Genomic DNA, 21,411 nt, shown 5'->3' on the forward strand with positions numbered 1-21,411 from the left:
TCTCAAAGAGGGCGCCGCTTGTGACGCAGGCGCTGGCCCAGCGGATCGTGCGCGACCTGGAGCTGATTCCGGCCGAGGAGCCGGTGCGGCTGCCGCGTGTGCGCCGCTGCCGGCCGTCGGCCAAGCGCACGAGCTTCGCCCCGCTGCCGCCACCTTCCGCCGACACTGCCCACCAGCACGACGCCAAGGCACGCATTGCGCCCCCGGCACTGGCTTGCTCCTGTTTCTTGCGAGCGGCAGCAGTGCACGGCCGCCACCGATGCCAACCCACAGTCGTAACAGCACAGCACCAGTGAAACAGTGAAGCTTGCCCGCTTCTCTGAGATGCTGATTGCAAATGACTTCTTGTAAAGAATCAATAATGTGGAATGCGGCGCACAAGAATAGCGTTTATGAAATCCTTTCAAGTCGAGCTTCTGGCGCCTTTGCACGCTGCACGCTTTGGCAAGGTGGCGGTCACACTACGCCTAATGGCTCCGGCATTCCAAGACAGCATAAGCAGTGTTCCTGTTTAGCTTTGCTCGCAATGATGCGCTTGGGTATGCTGTGGTTCAAAGCACATGCATCGAATCAGACCGTAACAGAGGAACATGTTGCGGCGCAAGCGCAAAGAATGTGGCAACCTTAGGAGCGATTAGGAAGAAATTCGGTTATATTTGAAATATGACGAGAATATATTGTCAGAATTGGTGAAACCTTGATTTGAAGTTTTGCCTCCAGTAACCGTAACTATTCGCAGAAATACAGTATTTAGAAAATTTGAACGAAACGACTCGAAAAAATTCTTCACATTATAAATGTTAAAACCTTGATGTCACAATTGCTATAACTTAAAAAATAGTTATAAATATTATCACATATACAGAGCTTCAAACATTCGAACTTCCTAGGAGTGGCATGTAATGAATCATAGCAGCAAATACTGTAATTTGAATCAGTTCGACGTTTCCCATGAAATTTAACTACGCGAAAATTATATCTAGGTCAAGTCTTGGTGCTTATACTTGAAAGCTGAAAATACAAAACTCGCCGAAAGATATTATTCATTAGGCTCCATCCCCGACCTCCTTTCACAGGGCTCAGCTGTTGAATTGCGGGGAATGTCGCACTTCTGGCGGCGAAAGTTACGACGGCGTAAAAAGGTATCGAACAGTTTTGGACACGTTAAAACTGTACGTTTTAAAATTCATTCCTTACCACCTCCAAAATGTAGTGTCCAACTTCCCCAAATTGTCACTTCGGTTAAATGCAGCACATCAACATTGCAATCAGCATAGTGTTTATTGAGAAGGTATGATTCAATAGCTGTCAGGAACTTCTGTCCCGACTAGTCCTATAAGACAGCCCGAGCAAAACGGGGACCATTTACTGGTTTGCAAATCTTATGGGGACCCCACGACAAACTATGTTGATCCAATTAATAAAGTCAAACAATTTGCACTTGCAGCTAGAGTCGCCCACATACTTATTTGGTGCCCGCCTTTTGCGTATGACGTCTATACTGACGAGTGTCCTGTTGTCAAAAAATTTAATAACAAAAACTCAACCTGCTCAAGTACCACAGATCTTAAAAAGCTATAAATTTACAATCGTACATAAGTTAATATGTTGCAAACTAGCGATCGCCTTAAGTGTTTGCGACGTCGCAGTTCCCAGAAGCGGGAACCTGGCGGTAAAAGCTAATATAACAAGGCAGAAAAGACATCGACGAAAAAAAAGGGGAAGTGGATGGAGCGAGCTTACAAGGTCCTGAGCTCGTTGAGCAGACAAGCTCACTTGGGCGTCAATAATTTATTATTCCCGACACGCTGTACGCTTCATATTCCATCTCCAACCAAAGGCAATATTTTCTTTTCTGGGCTAGAATATACCGCTCAATATGTCGCAATGAGCTCGACCTGTCACTTAAATGTAAAATTTCAGCTACGTTTGGTGTCCCTCTTGCCTGACGGGACGGAGTGCGACGGTAGCAAAGAGCATCTGCCCAGTGCACCCGCACTGCAACCACCCTGCAAGGATGCGCATGTGTACCACTTGCTTGAATGCTCCTTACGCGAATGCCAACACGCACAAACCGCGTTCACCGTCCGCCGGCGAGCAGTGCACCAAAAATTAGGCATGCCTCTAAAAGCATAAAATGAACTGGTTCAATCGCTTAAACCAGTGGTTCTGAACCGTGAGTGTGGCGGGACCCCTTCCGGGCTTCCAAAAAGTTATGTGGGACCCCAGGACGAACTATGTTGATCAAAGTCATTAAGTCAAACAATTTTCAATTGCAGCTAGAGTCACCCACATACTTAATTCGTGCCCGCCTTCTGTGTCTGACGTCTATGCTGACGCGTGTAGTATTGCCAAACAATTTGCCCTTGCCGCCCAAAGTACCCTGAACACACATACACTGTATTTTGTGTGTCTGGCTTTTTCGCATAGCTGGAGTGTTATGCTAAAAGCAAACCTTAAAACTTCGGTTCTTAAACGTACAAGCCACTTGTTTGAATCTAGCAAGGCTCCCCAATAGGGAGAAAGTATGAAATGTGGGAGAGTTCCGCGGAGTTCTTCGCGGACCCCTGAAATGGCCTCCCGGACCCCAATTTGAAAACCACAGTTACTAGCGAGTAACGAGTGCCCACGACCAGGCATCGAACTTCGGAGCACACCCGTTTCGCTTCCAACAGGCCGACGAAAATGATATCCTCGAGGGGCTTAAGACGTGTTTCTTGCTTGCCATCTCATTCAGATAAGACATCTTGTAGTGCTGCTGTAGCAATTCCGAGGACATGCCAGGACACTTCCGCGACCGAACTAGGTGACCGCAGTAAACTTGCAGCTTTGAGGATCACAAAAGAGTGACTAAAAGATATCCCTGCGATGTAATGGGATTTTTGATGCTAAATTCGGCTGCCTTTTTCTGTAAAGGTCGACTGTACCGAAATTTCACCCCGGCCAAATTTATTTACAACGTGCAGTGTATACGTACCGCGGAACCAACTGCTAAATGACAGGTGGCCCTGTGAAACGCCTAGCCGACGACGCTGCACCTACCGGCGGATCGCGAAAGCAGCCATGAAGCGGAAGTGACATTCCAGCCGTACGAGAACCGGTCGAGCTCCGCTGGACCCGCTTATTCTGGCGGGGCTGCCGCGTGGGCGAAGGTGTTGCGCACAGGTTTTCTTCAGCCAGCGAGCCAGTTGCCTGCCCACTGAAACGCCCTTTAAAGGAGCCATGAAGAGAAAATACAACTTCGTTTAATTTGAAAGAACTAGGATTCAGTATCTCACTCAGCTCCATTACAGCCGCAAAAGTTGTTTTTTTAACGAAAAAAAAAGCAAGAAATATTTAAAAACTTTCGAATTTTGCGCCACAGTGACGTGTTATGAGCAAGAATGACGTCATACGGGCCAGCAATAAAACATAATTTTCAGTGCGTTAACTGCACGTTAGCATTCAAGTGATGCGGTCAAACGGAACTAGAGGCCCCATTACAGACGTCCAGTCATGTGTGGTCGCGATAGGTCAGTTAGGCGGCCTCCAATCGCACAAAGAAGGTTCCGTGACGTCATAGAAAAGTTGCGGGAAATTGGCTAGGGGGTCGCGACTGCTTCAAATGTTTTCTTTAATATCTCCGTTATTTGTTCGAAGATTGTGATGATATTGGTATCATTGTTATCGGGACTAAGCACTCTTTCTAATAAACCCAACTTGTATTTTGTCTTCATGGCTCCTTTAAGCCAGGCCGTAATGGCCTCTCTCTTCCCAATATAGATCTCGGAATCGGAGGTTTTCGCTGCTCGTTCGCGCCATAAATGTGCGTACCTCAGCTGTGGTATTTTGTTTCCTGCAGTCTTAGGTCGACTATAAGGCAATATGGATTTCAAGAGGTAGAAATGTTTGCCCAGTTGGCCTGTAAGCGTATGTTAGGGGCATTAGAAATGAATGTGTGCGCGCAGCGACAGTGAAGTTTGTTACAGTTGTCGCGCCTTTTTTAATAGGTTCCGGTGCGAGGGAAGAGTTATCTCATGTTTTCTGCATTGTTAGGTGTTGGGGCTCACTTCCTTACATTACACTTGTTTCAGTAAATCAAGATGTTTCACTCGAATGGTTCATGCAATACTTTCTTTTCGGTAGCGCTGGAGGTTTGATTTATTTTTCCGCGCGAGGGAGGGCACACTTTGTGGTGGGCAAATATAGCGGCCTGGTTAGCATTGCAAGTGAAATAATAGCATCAGTCGAGAGCATTGAGGGAGGTAATAAATGCGGGGATTATTTTCAGTTCTTTCTGGTTAAGAATGCTAAGAGAAAAGCATGATATAAAAACACTTCAGCGTTACTTATCCGTTGCATTTCACTCATGTGGGAGGGCTCATACAAATCGTTTTCAATGTGGACCGTTGTTGGAATCGAGTTGAGGGGTAGATATCGATGGACGTAAATACAGTTACGAAAAATTCAGAAGATATTCGTCTAAGGAGATGCGAGGCTCACTTTTGCTACTCTGAAGACTGATGGTAGCGAGTGACGTTTCTATGTCTGGTTTGAAAAACCTGCCTTTACGGTACCCTAGCTTTCTAAACTTTTAACAACGGGCACTGTTGAACGGATATGCTCGACAAAGGAACACAGAAAAACGCATTTTCAAGGACATGTGACACAGAAGCAACGGGTGCCGCCTCCACAGGGCCAGAGTGCTAGCTGCCTCTTCCGAACGAATCTAATCGAGCGAAAACTTTGGCCAAGCAGTGAACGAACGTTGTAAGGATCGCGTCTGTGATGCTGGTGCACTCAGCTGGGTGCTTTGCGGGTTCACTGCGGCCTTTCAAGGGTAGAAGTGCATAGAACATCTAGAAAATATGTACGTATGTATGTGACTACACACATAGTCTTTTGACTGCAAGCCAAAGTAGTTTTGATGCCAAAGTAGTTTTGACTGTGCTGGCAAAGGCTCAGGCGGGTCGCATAAAATCTTGCAAGTTTTATCGGCAGAGGTATTGAGCACTCTCGTGTATCAGTTGCGTACATGAGTGCACCTGCGCACTGATGACAATCAATCAATCAATCAATCAATCAATCAATCAATCAATCAATCAATCAATCAATCAATCAATCAATCAATCAATCAATCAATCAATCAATCAATCAATCAATCAATCAATCAATCAATCAATCAATCAATCAATCATTTATTTAACGTGCCCAGGAACAACCGAGAGGTCTTGATGCTGGCGCACAAAAAAAACGAAACAAAAAAACTAAGAATAACACAATAGAACAAGATGACTGTTCAGAATAAAACTATAAGAGACACAATGAGTACACAAATATTAGGACGACAGGACAAAAGTAGATTAACACAGTATTAGAAATAGCTAATGATAATTACGAAAAGTCAGATAATATACATACATACATACATACATACATACATACATACATACATACATACATACATACATACATACATACATACATACATACATACATACATACATACATACATACATACATTAATACATACATGCATACATACATACATACGTACATACAACAATGCGCCAGATTAACTAAAAGGGAAGGATATAACAAATTGCACATGTGATGTTATCTTATAACGGTACAAACCTTGGAGGAAAACGATAACTGTGACCCATCAAAAACATCGAGGTCAAGAAAATAAAAATTATAAAGACTTTGTATCCTGTTGAGGGTTGAGTGCTGAGAGAGGCGGGTAGTTACAAGAAACGGCCTGCTCTCTCTTGTTTGCTTCCGCGGGATCCGAAAATTAATACTATTGAGCAGTATAGGACAGGATATAGTACCGTGAACGAGCTTGAAACGAAAGAGATCAGCGCGATTTCGCCGGCAGCGAAGTGAAGGCAGTGACAATAGTTCAACGGTGTTAGAACACAAGCCAGAGTCATTTTTAGCGAAGCGATGGTTGTAAACGCTTAGACATTTTTTCTGTACACGCTCGATTACGTTACTTAAGGAATTAGAGATGCCATTCCAGATCACAGATGCATACTCAAGTTGAGGAAGACATATTGCGGTGTACAATTTGCGGAGTGGCATAGGAGAATTGAATTCTCTCAATATTCTACAAACACAGCCGAGAGAACGAAGACCCCGCATAGCAACACGCTTAGTATGAGCTGAAAAATGCAAGGTGCTATCGAAGAGAACGCCGAGATCACTGATCTCACAAACCCTACATAGAGACACAGAATTCACAGAGTATAAAAAAGATACGCTAGATGATTTGCGAGTGAAACACATAACTTTTGTTTTTGAAATATTGAGAGAAAGGTTATTGTTTTTACACCATTCCGAAAAAGAACACAAATCAGACTGCAACAAGCAACAGTCGTTAAATGAAAGAATTTCCCTAAATATCTTTATATAATCTGCATACAAAAGGAAAGAAGAATTGCGAATGGCAGAAGAAACGTCGTTAACATACATTAAAAAGAGGAGTGGGCCTAATACCGAACCCTGAGGTACACCACTGGTCACTTTGTAAAAGGAGGACGTTTGGCCATTGACGGCAACATAATATGATCTGTCACGAAGGTAGCTATGCAATAGATTCACAACAGCGGTGTCAACATCAAAATGACCAAGCTTAACCATAAGCATTGAGTGACTGACTACATCGAACGCTTTGCTGAGGTCACAGTAAATGGTGTCGACCTGTCCTCTCTGGAATACAGGTGTACATATTTGCGTCATGAAACTGGCAAGATTAGTGACGGTTGAGCGGCCAGCGACAAATCCATGTTGATTAATATTCAATGAGTTTTTCACATTAAAAGACAGTATGTGGTGAAGGGCCAGCTCAAAAATCTTTGACATGGCACAGAGAAGAGAAATCGGTCGACAATTCGAGACATCAGTTTTAGAGCCAGACTTAAATACTGGAAAAACACGAGCAATTTTCCACATGCTAGGAAATGTGGAAGTAATCAGACAGTTAATAAATATGCTAGTCAGTACTGGGACCAATATACTGCGATAAGCTTTTAGTATAGCTGAGGGGATACCATCTGGACCACATGATAAGGATGGTTTCAAGCGCTTAATGCATTCGCTGATGAGATTTTCATCTAGCGACAGAGCATTGGGTGTGTTGATTTCCAAATGTTGTTCGATAGTAGTCCTAGAGTCAGAGGCTTTATAAACGGAAGAGAACTGCGTGGCAAAACAGTCAGCGACGGCTTGTAATTCTGTTCCATTGGAGTCCAGTAGTATTAACGGCTCTTCACTTTTGTTAGACCGTTTGCGTACATACTTCCAGAACTCAGCCGGCCTGTCAGAGGCGCTTTTTTCTAAGTGTGCAATATATGAACTGTGATCCCGTTTATATAGGCGTTTACAGAGAGTTCGAAAACATCGGGAATCTTCCTTGCGCTCCAGAGATGGAGTGCTTTTAAGCTGTCTGTGTGCGCGATCTTTATGCTTTAGAGCACTTATAAGTTCAGACGAGAACCAGGGGGGATATTTCTGGAGTTTAGGAGTATATTGTGGAATATATTTGCGCATACTGCTTAAGATAAGTTCCGTAAGCTGATCTACTTGGTAATCAACATTGGTTTTTTCAGTTTAATCAATCAATCAATCAATCATGTTTATTTACGTGCCCAGGAACAGCCATAGGCCTGAGTGCTGGCGCACGGGTAGTTACATGAAAACAAAATACAAGAAACATATAGGAAGAAAGAAACAAGCGACAAGACACACACGAATTGAAGTAGTGAAAATGACAGAAATAAAGCACAGGCGGAGCCTGGGTACAGGTAAAAAATAAAAAAAGAAGATGCCTATGTTGCTCTTCCCGTCGTAAAGGCCACACGACAGGCAGAGCAACAAAGTTGTTTGACAGTAATACAACAAAAACAACGGCAAGAGTGTAGAGACAAATGAAAAAACGAACAAATGACAGTAAACAGTTTCAAAAATAGGCAACTATCAGTTGGATAGACACAACCGCAGAGAAATCAAATTCCAGAAAAAAAAGAACGACAGACATATCATAGGTGTTTAACATACTGTATTCAACAGCGTTGTACGGTAAACTGTAAAGGATTTCTGAAAGATGTCAAGGCGTTCAAAGAAGCGGTTGTAACAATTCTGTATTTTGCGCACAGGAGAATGATTGGAGTTGCGCGCAGCGGTCAAGAACGGGCGATGCGACCTGGCGGGCCTTTGTAGTACACTAAACTCTAAACAGTTAAGCAGGTCTGCGCAAGAAAGGTCGCCATGAACAATTTTGTGAAGAAATGTAAGGTCTGCACGCATACGTCTGCAGTTCAAGGAAGGGATGGAAGGGACTATGGATAAGTCAGAATCAGGATGAAAACTGTGATTGTGATGACGGTGCTTAAATATGGATAAAAACTTCTTCTGCACACGTTCTATTAATTCACTACTAGATTTGGAGATGCCGTTCCAGGCAACAGAAGCATATTCTAACTGTGGTATACATATTGCATTGTATAGCATTAGAAATGGATCTGGAGAAGAGAATTCCTCTGTAATCCGACACACATTTCCAAGGCTTCGGAGTGCTCGCCGGGTGATGAGCCTAATATGAGGAGAAAAAGAGAGGGTACTGTCGAAAAGCACCCCTAGGTCCCTAATCTCCTCAACCCTTTGCAGAGGAGCTCCCTCAATACTGTAAGAAAACAGCAGACGGTGGGTTTTCCGGCTGCAGGGGAGAACCTTTGTTTTAGTGGGGTTTAAAATTAGGCAGTTTTTCCTGCACCAGACCGATAATTCCGACACACCCCTCTGCAAGGCACAGCAGTCCTGAACACCGCTAATGTGCCTAAATAGTTTGACATCATCAGCATAGAGAAGAAAAGAAGAGTTTGTTAACACTGTTGAAACATCATTGATAAAGACAGAAAACAATAATGGACCCAGCACGGAACCCTGGGGTACACCACTTGTTGCAGGGTAAACACTAGACTTTTTGTAGTTAACATCTACATAAAAGGACCGGTCAAGGAGATAGTTGGACAACAAGGCAATAAGGCTTGCGTCTACACCGGACTTAGCAAGCTTGTTAATTAATAACTGATGGTTCACCACATCAAACGCCTTACTGAGGTCAAAATATATAACGTCCAACTGGCCGTTTTCACAAACTGCAGCCGAAGCCTGTGTCATAAAGCTTGCAAGATTTGTGACCGTCGATCGACCCGAGAAAAAGCCGTGCTGATTTGGTATCACAACGTTCTTGACGCAGGCAGCAAGAACTTTGTGCAGAGCTGACTCAAAGAGGTTTGAGGCGACACAAAGGAGTGAGATCGGGCGATAGTTAGAAACGGCTGACTTATCACCAGACTTAAATATTGGAAAAATTCGAGCGATCTTCCATGCACGACGAAATTTACCTAAAAGTAAGAAGTTATTATAAATGGAAGTTAAGACAGGCACAAAAATGTTCCCGTAAGACTTCATGAGGGCTGCTGGAATTCCATCTGCACCACAGGAAAATGATGGTTTCATCCGTTGAAGGCTATCATTGACAATTTTTTTCATCGAAAATTAGAGTTATTAAACGATAGGCGTTCGTCGTTGCCATCTGGCAGTTGAAAGACAGAATGAAAGTACTGAGCAAAACTGGTGGCAACATCCTCAACCTCTTCACCATCGGAATTAAGCAGGCTAACGTGTTCTTTAGACGCCTAAGAACGGCCGCGTACATACCTCCAGAATTCAGCCGGTTTCTGAGACGCAGCAGCCTCTAACGATTCTATATAGAGCTGGTGGTCACGCCGGTAGAGGATTTTACAAAGTGAGCGATACCGACTAAACTCCGCTTTCCACTTGTCAAGCCCAGAACGCTTGGCCTTTTTGTGGGCGCTGTCCTTAAATTTAAGCGAACTTCGAAGTTCTTTAGAAAACCAGTGGGGAAATTTGGAAGGAACAGGCTTATAACAAGGGATATACTTTTCCATGCCACTTCTGACTATTTCGGTAAAACGTCGAACCTGTTCGTCAACATCATTGACATCCAAAACACTAGACCATTCAGCAGATGAATAAAAGTGATACAGCCCAGCATAATCTCCACGCTTGAAAGCATATCGCGGGACTGAACAATTGTCAACACCGCCAGAGCGATGCTGGGTCGCGACCGAGACAGAGACAATTAGAGGGGGGTGAAACTTGTCGGGGTGCACAAGGGATATTTCGGAGGCACACACTTGTACGTTTTTAAAGTTTGAGAAGCACACATCTAGAACATTACCACAAGAGTTTTCTATGCGGCAAAACTGCTGCATGGAGGTGAACGACTGAAAATCTAATAGCATGCTGCATTTCTGCGCTGCATAATGGTTTTTGTGCTCAAAGGAAAGACTGTTCCAGCGAATACCTGGGGTGTTGAAGTCTCCAAGTATGATGAGCTTATGGTTGGAGTGTGCATTTGAGACATTTTCTATGGATGTGAGTGTTCGAATAAATTCAGAAGGTAATACATTCGGGGATATATAGAATGCACCGATGAGTAGCTTCTCGCCCTTCGTGAGGCCTACCTCAAGCCAGACTGATTCGTCTAGGGTCTCGAGGTCAGCACGCCGCATGCACTGCACTGAATGATCAACGGGAACGAGAACCCCGCCACCTTTTTGTTTAGGTCCAGTTAATTTTCTGTCGCTTCTAAAGATTTGATAGTTAGAAGGGAAATAGTCGGAAGACGAGATATCATCGGAAAGCCAGGTTTCAGTAATGACAACAGCAGAAAATTTAGAGCATACAATATTTCTAATAAATTCAGAGGACTTAGTTCGTAGACCTCGAGTGTTTTGATAGTATATGTCGAAACTCTCGTACTTACTGATCATTTTCAGTTATTTCAGAGCTGTGCAGCATACCAGGGTGGACCTTGCCTTGAAACGGCTTGAAAAGGCAGCCTTTTGGCCACATAGACGGGTCGCTCAGGCGCCTAAAACACTCCTCGTTAACAGTTACGCAAAAAGAAGAATAGGAGTCGTACTTAGTCCTAAGGCGTTTCCACGACAATGGCGTAACTTGCACAGTTGACAAGTGGGCCAACAGTTGAGCAGATGTGGTGTTAGCCGACAGTTTCGAAACAAAGATGGCCCTGGAGCTGGGTGGTCGGTGTACCACAACCAACTGAGAAGCTTCCGACGCACCCACGCGGGGAGGGCTCCTTTTCTTCTGCAAGTTCGTCGGCGGGCCATTAAACGCAGTGTCGGACCTAGGAGGCGGGGGCAGAGGGTGGACCGAAGGGGAAACCAAAGTGCTCAAGGCCATAGCAGGTTGACTGCTGGGGCTGTCAACGAACGGCGAAGCGGTGGTAGAGGACAGGAAGGGGGCACATTCACCAGCTGCACCGGCGGCAGCTTCGTGAATGATAATATTAATAATATAATAATAATGTAATAATAATATAATAATAATAATAATAATAAATTAATAATAATAATAATAATAATAATAATACTTTATTGCCCTTGGTTGTGACAATACAGAGTAGCGGGCCCGTCAAAGCCGATTTGGCTTGAGGAACTGGGCCCGGCAAGTCGACGAAGCGAAACAAATGAAAGGCAAAGTGGTACATGTAGTCGCCGAAAACTCAGAAGGACCGCATCAGATAAACATAAGCATGTATACACGAAAAACACTTGATAGGTTCAATAATGACATCAAAATTTTTAAGTAGATTATACAGCATACCCATTCAACGCTTTCTTAAGTTTCATTTTAGAGGATGCATCAAAAATATAATCTGGCAATTCATTAAACATTTTTGGGACATAAACACATCTTCGTGCCATACCGTATCGAGTACAAGAACGAGGGACAACAAAACGAGGGTGATTTCGTACAACTCGAACAGACTTATGTTCAACCTTAAAATCAGAAACCCAAAAATGATTAGTAACGACCGTCTGAATAAAGAGAGCATTGTGAATTCTATTTTGTGAAAACCAACCTACAGCATTACTTATGTCACTTTGTAGAAATCTTATCGCTGTTCCATAATTAAGATGTTTAGCAAGTAGTACGGTGTCATCGGCGTACTGGAACACCTTGCATTTATGAATTACGGACGGAAAATCATTCATATAGATATTGAAAAGCAGAGCAGATAAAATTGATCCCTGTGGCACACCAGTTAGTAAAGGAAGAGGACTGCTAAATTCTAGGTTGTTATCTGTAGTTACGACCTGATACCGACCACTAAGATATTGATTCAAACGATCATAAAATGGCCCCCGGAACCTAATAGTTGTAGTTTTTGTAACAATATTTTGTGGCAAACAGAGCCGAACGCTTTAGCTACATCTAAAAATAAAACACATGCAAAAAGATTAGAATAAAAGGCGGAGTATAATTCGTCTGCAAATTCTTCCAGCAGTGTGATCAATCAATCAATCAATCAATCAACCTTTATTTTTGGTGCCCAGGAACAACCCTAGGGTCTTGGTACTGGTACACCATATACAAGCATTCATAAAAACAAACTAAAATCAAGACAACACAACACATAAAACCATATATATGAAAGAAACAATAAAGTAAAAATAGTTACAGAGATCCCAGAAAGCAAAACAGCAAAAAAAAGGAAGCCTAGTGTTAGAAGCCATGACACCCGGCCAGCAAAACGTTGAGGGCACGTGAAAAATTAAAAATACACAAGCAAATACTCAATGAACATGACGGAGATAGATTATACATATAAAACAAAGGTTTTGTAACAAGATCTTAGGAAGTTTCAAAATGGAAAAACGAAGTTCAGCGTTACAAGCACTGACACTTAAACCGACAGAAATTCAAGCAACACAAAATCAGGAAAAGTGAAAAACAAACAAGTAAGATGATGATTTGCATAGAATAAATACGGAACAGAAATACGCCACATAAATGACATCAAGGCACTTAAGCTACAACAGTTTTCAATTCATTAGAGAACAAAGACAAAGAGCTCTGGAATATATCAAGACGATCGGAATATTCATTATATGCACATTGTATTCTGCAGATGCACGAGCGTCGTCTACTTAAAGCATCTGTTCTGAACGCTCGAAATCTTCGGAAAAGTTTGTTCGGCAAGTTGACATTGATAAGTGGAACCAAGTCATCACACAAAATATCACCATGGAGAAGTTTATAAAGAAAGATAATGTCAGCTCTCATTCGTCGACACCAAAGGGAAGGAATACTTTTGAGACAAGACATGCTGCCATTTGCGTCTTCTTGTACATGATGGAAACGGTGCCTAAAGATAGAAAGGAACTTATTTTGAACCCTTTCGATGCGGTCACTATTGGACTTGCAAGTTCCATTCCAAACAACAGAACCGTATTCGAGAAGAGGTAAGCAGAGAGCTGAATACAACTTTAAGAAAGGAAGAGGACTTTTAAACTCTCTAGAATACCTGCAAACAGCATCCAGACATCGAAGAGAGCGTCCGGTAATTTGTGTAACGTGGGAAGAGAAAGTCAGAGAAGAATCAAATAGTACTCCCAAGTCCCGAATTTCGGTCACCTTCGGCAGTGCAGTGCTTGCTATTTTATAGGAGTATTGCAGCTGTTGAGTTTTCCTACTATAGGAAACAACTTTAGTTTTTGAGGGGTTCAAAATTAAGTCATTTTTGGTGCACCAACGATGGAATGACACGATATCAGCCTGAAGAGAATTACAGTCCTGAACATTACACACTTCTCTGAAGATTTTTATATCATCAGCATACAACAAAAAAGATGAATTTTGAATGGCAGAAGCAACATCGTTAATGAAAATGGAAAAAAGAAGGGGGCCCAGAACGGAGCCCTGGGGTACGCCACTTGTTGCTTTGTATCTAAATGATGTTTGACCGTTAACACGTACATAGCAATATCGCTCCTGGAGATAGCAACGTATATGACCCACTAAAGAAGCGTGAACATCTAACAGAATGAGCTTGGCAAGCAATAACGAGTGGTTGACTACATCAAAGGCCTTGCTCATGTCACAGTAGACCGCATCAAGCTGGCTTCTACCAACTGGGCTGGGACAGCCTGCTCCATGAAGCATGCGAGGTTTGTGGAAGTTGAGCGACCACGCATGAAGCCATGTTGATTAGGAATGAGGACGTGTTTAAGTGAGAAAGACAAGACCGCATGAAGAGATAACTCGAATATTTTAGAGGCAGAACAAAGGAGCGACACTGGCCTATAGTTCATGGGGTCAGTTTTTTGGCCTGACTTGAAAACAGGGAATACACGAGAAATTTTCCATGAGCGAGGGTACGTGCCAGACCGGAGACAGTTATTAAATATTGAGGTGAACACAGGAACGAATATATTTGCATACGTTTTTAGAATTGCAGCAGGAATACCATCTGGCCCAGAAGACAACGAGGGCTTTAGCCGCTTGATGCTGGTCCGCACGATATTCTCATCCAATTGGAAACAAGCGGAGTTACCGTCCTGGTGACAAGAGGCGCTGCCGTCATCACTACCACCGCTAAGCCCAAACAAAGAAGAAAACTGACGAGCAAAGCAGTCGGCCGCATCTGCAACCTCATCGCCGTTGGAATCCAGAAGACGAATAGATTCTTTCGTTGTACTAGATCTAGAATGAATGTATTTCCAGAAGGCACCCTGCTGATGAGTTGCTTTAGCTTCAACTGACGCCAGGTACAAAGCATGATCACGCTTGTGCAATATTTTGCATAGGGCACGTAGGCGCCGGAACTCCTGAGCGAACTGATTCGCACCAGAGTGCTTCATCTTTCTGTGCGCACGTTCTTTGAGTTTCAGGGCATCCCGCAATTCAGAAGAAAACCAGTGTGGGAACTTGAACTTCTTTGGTAAATATTGCGGGATGTATTTCTTCATACCCAAAAGCACAATCTCAGTAACACGGTCAACTTGTTCATTGACATCAGAGAGGTCAATGACTGTTGACCAAGGGACAACAGAAAAGTAGCCATACAGCCCAACGTAATCTCCCCGGGCGAAAGCGTAGCGAGGTTGCGCATTGCTTGAAATTACAGAACGGTGGAGTATTGTAGGAAGGCAACAGGAAATAGAAAGAGGAGGATGATATTTGTCAGGTATTACTAAAGCACAATCAGAACGCGACACACTAATACCAACGAAGTTTGAAAAGCACAGGTCCAGAATGTTTCCACTGCAGTTTTTTATGTGATTACGCTGTGCCATGGAAGTGAAAAACGAAAAATCTAGTAACCTATTACCCTTCTGTTGAAAGTGGTGGTTGTAGTGGGAACAGGTGAGGTGGCTCCACTGAACGCCAGGAGCGTTAAAATCTCCAAGAAGGAGGACCTTGAGGTCGCAATGAGTAGTGAGCACCTGTTTAATGGAGGAGACTAACTTATTGACCGCGTCAGGAACTACATCAGGAGGAACGTAAAAAACACCAACTAGAAGTTTTTCAGTTTTAGAGATATGAATTTCGACCCATAAAGACTCACCTGCGTTTTCAATATCGCTACGTAGCACACACGGGAGAGATTTGTTAACTGCGAGAAGTACCCCGCCCCCCTTTTGTTTGCATCCCGTTAAGGCACGATCATTACGATATACATGGTAATTTTGAGGAAAATAATCACTGGATAGAATATCAGGGCACAACCAAGTTTCAGATATAGCTATTAACGGAAAGCAAGATGCCAGAACATTACCAAAAAATTCAGTCGCCTTAGTTCGAAGACCTCGCACATTTTGATAAAAAACATCTAAACTAGTCATTATTCTTTTTCTGGTGTGTTGCGCTCAGAGCTGTGAAGCATAATAATAATAATAATAATAATAATAATAATAATAATAATAATAATAATAATAATAATAATAATCAATAAATCAATCAATGTTTATTAGAGTGCCCAGGAACAGCCGAGGCCTTGGTTCTGGCGCACTGAGGAAGACAAAAAGCGGCACTAATATACAGCAGAAACTCACAATATAAACAGTCAACAAGAAGAACGAGCAAAGAAAAAAAAACGAGCAGTAAAACCCTAAGGATAATAAAACGGTATTCCAAACACAATTAGACGATTAAGAAACTCTAATGGTGGATCAATGGCAAAAGTATATGGAACAATGGTCACAGCAGTTGGGTGAAGTAAGCAGACATAAAAACATATTCGCAGATATAGGCGAAAACACAAAGCTTCAATTAAACATGAATGTATGAAACAAAATACAGGAACTGATTTATGAAAAACAGCAACAGAAGATGGAAAGTACCAGACACATCACAATAAATCGGGTGCGATGGAAAGCAAGTAGCATACCGTAATATATGACAAATCGATGAAGCAGTTACAGCCACAAAGTCACGAATATATTGGACTTACAAACCAGAAACAAGAACTATGAAGACATTTCATACATAAAAACCACATAAAAAACTAAAAAAAAAAGTGCCGAAAAGAAGAGTAATTATTGTATCACAGCTAACAACCCAGTCAAAAACTCCCGAAGGGGACGTTGAAATATATCAAGTTTCCCAGAGTGACAGTTATAGAGACGCTGCACTCTTTGGAGGGGGGGATGGGTGTTGAGTGCTGTAGCATTATGGAAAGGGGGGGTAAACCTTGTTGTTTTTTGCGAAACACGAAGGCTGACTTGTGCAAGTAGTTCCTGGCATGTGATAATACCATGAAGCAGTTTATATAGAAAAAGAAGATATAGGCGGGTTCGCCGACAACTCAGAGAGACAGGCAATGGGAATCTGGATACTGCTAAGGCAGTCTCGGGAGGCCCAGAGGAAAAACGATGCCTGTATATTGATAGAAATTTGGTCTGAACACGCTCTATACGTTTGCTGTTAGAATGGCAGGTTCCATTCCATACGACAGAGGCATATTCTAGTTGAGGAATACAAAGTGTTTTTAATAGTTTCAGGAATGAATTAGGGGACCGAAAGTCCCGTGAAAATCTGCATATAGCACCAAGAGAGCGAAGAGCCCGCCGAGTAAGTTGATCGACATGGGGCGAGAAAGTTAAGGCGCTGTCAAAGAGCACTCCAAGGTCTCTGATACCATCAACTCTAGACAGGGGGCCGCCGTCAATGGTGTAAGGAAAGTAAAGGATGTTTGTTTTTCGGCTATAAGAGATGACCTTTGTTTTCTTTGGATTAAGAGTTAGTCTATTCTTTGAACACCATTTAGAGAACAAGGACACATCTTTGTTTAGGGAAACACAGTCCTCAGCAGACTTAATACGTTTGAATATTTTGATGTCATCAGCATAGATTAGGAACGAAGACTTCTTGATTGCAGCTGACACATCGTTTATAAAAATAGAAAACAACAGAGGGCCCAACACAGAGCCTTGGGGCACACCACTTGTTGTCCTGTACATAGCGGACTTCCTGCCGTTAACACTCACATAACAAAACCGATTGTGTAGGTAACTCCATAACAATGCCACGAGTGGTGCATCAACGCCAGACAGTAAAAGCATATTAAGTAACAACGAGTGGCAGACAACATCGAATGCCTTGCTCAGGTCACAGTATACAACGTCCAACTGGCCCCTCTCTGAAACTGCTGCGGAGGCCTGCTCCATGAAGCAGGCGAGGTTTGTTGTTGTCGACTTTCCCGATATAAAACCATGCTGGTTAGGTATAACGACGTTTTGTACAGAACTTGATAAGACTTTGTGAAGCGCTGTCTCAAACAGCTTGGAGCAGGCACAAAGGAGAGAAACAGCCCTATAATTTGTTGCGTCAGACGTCGGGCCTGTCTTTAAAATTGGACGCACTCGAGAGATTTTCCACGTGCGGGGGAAGACGTTTGTTTTCAGACAATTATTAAATATAGTAGTTAGAACAGGTACAAAAATACTGCCATAGGTTTTAACAATGGCTGGAGGGATTCCGTCAGGGCCACAGGACAAAGATGGTTTCATGCGCTTTAGGCTCTCAAGAACCAGCTTTTCGTCTAATAGTATAAGGCTAATAGTATAAGGCTATTATAATAATAATAATAATAATAATAATAATAATAATAATATAATAATAAAAGAAGCGCTTGGTTTGTGGCATCTGGCGGATCAGCTATAAATGGCGACGAAGCGCCGTTCGGACGCGATTCTAGCTTAGCACCGCCCAGCTGTTCGATCACTTGACGGAGGGCCTAATCTGCCACAACGGCGCACTGTCAGCTCTGCGCGAAGTGGTCGAGCTCACGCTGTCCACTTTTTCACAACGGGGTGCGGAATGTCGGCGAGCTTTGTTGTGTAGGGCTGGCATAGAATGAAGGCGCTGTGTCAACCCACTGGAAACAGTGGCATTACTGTGTTTCGGCGTTTTCATATGAGAAATAAAATGTTTTTGTCATTGCAGGGCCACCGTGTAGAAGAGCTGATGGATGGCCGGATACGCGTGACGGTGCGGCGCACCAAGCCCGTGTTGGGAATCGCCATCGAGGGAGGAAACAACACCTCGCAACAGCTGCCGCGGATTATCTCCATACACGTACGCAGACTTATTGGTATAGCGCTTGACGATTGTGTCAAACCGGAAAAACTGACATTTCTCAACACTGCAGCCTGCTTGTATGCTTTCCAAAATCTTTCATTCTAATACCAGGCGGATTTAGAAATTTACCCCTGTTTTCGTTTATTCGCTTGCAGAGTGCTAGTCACAACTATAACTCTCGTGGATCAGAAAGGCCAACTTTCGATTCCGACGCAAGCACTAAACAAAGAGATCGATAGTACAGACTAGTTGGCATAACAGGCGTTGTCTCCTTGCTCAACCATATTCTTACGAATGAAGCAGAACACACTAGCTGCTCCAGGGAGGGTATTTCCAAACGCTTCGCTACACAGCGCCCAGGTGACGCGTCTCTTCGCGCAATGCAGAACGTTAACTAAACGTGGTCAGAGGCTGCACCCCTAACCTAAAGTGACCTAAAGCACACCAAATCACCATTATTAACAAAAACGACACGTAGACTTGAGTTTAGAAAAAACAATTGCAAAAAAAACACACCAAGAAATGAAGCAGTACCACTTAACGTGAAAGCTGTGGGAAGTGCAGAGCAGTAGTTTGCCACACGGACTGTGGCGCCATTCTCCACTCTTTGCTACCACCCCTCACCCACTTACCCCCTCTGTGTCACCCCTCTCTTGATGAATTTTATAGGTTCGTTTAATGCAGTTCAATATTCCCACCTTCGCAGTGCTCGCGCGCCTTCTTCTGGGACAGTTCGCGCCCATATTCTGCCTAGAACCGCACGAGCGGGAGTTCTGTACTTTTAAGTGCAGAGCACTTTAGGGGCCCGGCTAGTCGTCGTAGCTCGTCCGCGGCCACGCTATCTATCCACCGCAGTCCCACGGTGTCATGCACCCAAACAGAGGCTTCGAAAGGATATCCACTTGTCCCTTGAGTCAGCCTTCCGGCCAACAGTTAGGAGGATAACGGAAGATGTTTATATACACATAATCGTTCGAAACTCCGGCTTCTTTCTTCGGCGGTCGATTTTTTGTTTCGCTTACTATCGCGAAAACCAACCCAGTGAGCATTACCAACTAAATGGACGCGGGGACTGCTGGCTAACTGCATAGATTTTACCTAAAATGTACCTGCAGTTTTCTTTGCGCTACATAAAGGGACATGTATGACAAGGGCTAGCGGTTCCAGGAGTTTCAAATGGTTCGGCCTATATACACCTCTTGATGACGTATTCTCTTACGTTTTGGCCGGAAGGCTGAATGGAGGCGCAAGAGGGTATTTTTTCGAAGCCTCTGATTGGGTGCGTGACGCAGCGTGGCTGCGGTGGCTAGGTATCGTGACATCGGACGAGCTACAACGACAAACCGCGTCCCTAAAGGGCCCTGCACTTAAAAGAGCGGCTGGGGCTCGAACCCAAATTGTCAGCTCCAGGGCCCAGAAGTCTACTGCGAAGCCACAGTGCCCGAACAATCGGGACCTTTTAGCTGGAGCTCAATAGAATAGCGCGCGCAGTGACATCACACGTCACATGGGGCGCTCTGCAGCGAAGCGTTTGGAAACATGCCTCCAGGGATACTTGATGCCTCTTCGGTGCCCACTCTCTAAACCCAGTGTAACTGTCTTAAACCCAGTGCAGAGACAGGTGGACTGCCTTTACCAGAGTCCACACCCCTCTAGGTTCTGCGAACGACACCTGTGCATACTCGAGCTTGTGGGAACTTGTTTTGCCAGATTTCCTTACACTGCGCCCGGTTTGCAATGCTCTGGGGTACGTTGCCGACCCTTTCTTTGTCTGCATGGCACAGCTCCTGAATGAAGAAAAAGTTGGGTACATTTTGAGTCACAATTGCTTGACTTCCGACAATGTGACAGCCTTAGCGTAAGTCTGCTGACGTGTTTGGTCATAGGCTACCGAAAGTGAGCGGGACAGCACTTCAGACTCCCCTCGCCGGGAGTATGCGGGAGCGGCCGCCGTTTTGTTAGGTGCGTTAATTGTTCGCTGGGCGCGTGCTGCATTGCTGGAATTGAGATCAGGTGCCGCTGAAATTTCCCTTCGGCTTATGCAGCCATACGCGTTAATACGTTTCTAGCAAGTTAGGTTTACACGTAGAGTAGCTACTGATTTCATTTTTGCCGGCGCTTGCCTTGTCGTCTGCTACAGAGGCGCCATCTGCTGCGCGCCGCTCGACCGGTCGAGTGCCCCTGCGGTTTCACGGGATGAAACGTGTTGTTGGACGGTCGTCGGCTGCCGTCTTTACGTCAGCAAAGCGACAGCTGATTAATTTGTCACAGCGCATTCTTGTCTTGTTTGCTACTTCCTTCACGTGTTCGCACTTTGAACATATGGATTTTATGTACTGGAGAAACAGTAATGCTTGCAAGAGTGTGGCATAAGCGTGACTGATTCCCGTTATTGTGTTTGTGACCTTGAAATAATCAGCTACCAAATATGAAACACGCATTAAAAGGCTCTTTGTGTTAAAGATGTGCGCTGACAACGCCGCACAACCAGTTTGCTTGTCTTTGAAGAAATGTTTTTCGCAACCTTCGTCACAAAGATTAATCTACTTGGAGTACAACTATGGGCTATAGTCAAAGGGCGCGGTAGCAACAGAACAGCTGCGGTGTATAACTTTATATTACTACAGAATGTCGTGTATAACTCTTTTGTTACTCTTAGCAAATGTAGGAAAAAACAGAAAAATGAACAAACAGTAATCAACTCGTTTTAAACCCCTCCAGAACACGCCACAATAACAATAATGAACGCAGCTAATACAGCCAGGTCGGTTGGGGGTAATATTTTTTTCCACCCATGCAGAATATTAACCTATTGGGTCATATATGGACGTTACCGAACAGACCAGCTGAAGAACTCCCAATATGATTTATCTAGCAGAAAACAACCACTGGCAGCAAGCATTTTTTAAGAAAAGGGAGGGGTGGGACTCGGATTAATTTTAGAAGACA

At 43.7% G+C, this 21,411-nt stretch overlaps 1 protein-coding gene across 1 annotated transcript in view; it reads left to right on the top strand.

Moving 5' to 3' along the window:
- The first annotated feature begins 18,340 nt into the window (after positions 1–18,340).
- Positions 18,341–21,411, top strand: part of LOC144163407 (whirlin-like) — a 28,962-nt gene continuing 25,891 nt past the window's right edge. The window contains exon 1 of the mRNA XM_077694390.1: positions 18,341–18,459. Coding sequence (XP_077550516.1) covers positions 18,349–18,459 — 111 coding nt within the window. The 5' untranslated portion in view covers positions 18,341–18,348. The remainder of the gene's footprint in view (positions 18,460–21,411) is intronic.

This window comes from Haemaphysalis longicornis, unplaced genomic scaffold, assembly GCF_048455015.1.
Source record: "Haemaphysalis longicornis isolate Haplotype H1 unplaced genomic scaffold, Haemaphysalis longicornis Haplotype H1 scaffold_1, whole genome shotgun sequence".
Lineage (NCBI taxonomy): Eukaryota > Metazoa > Arthropoda > Arachnida > Ixodida > Ixodidae > Haemaphysalis > Haemaphysalis longicornis.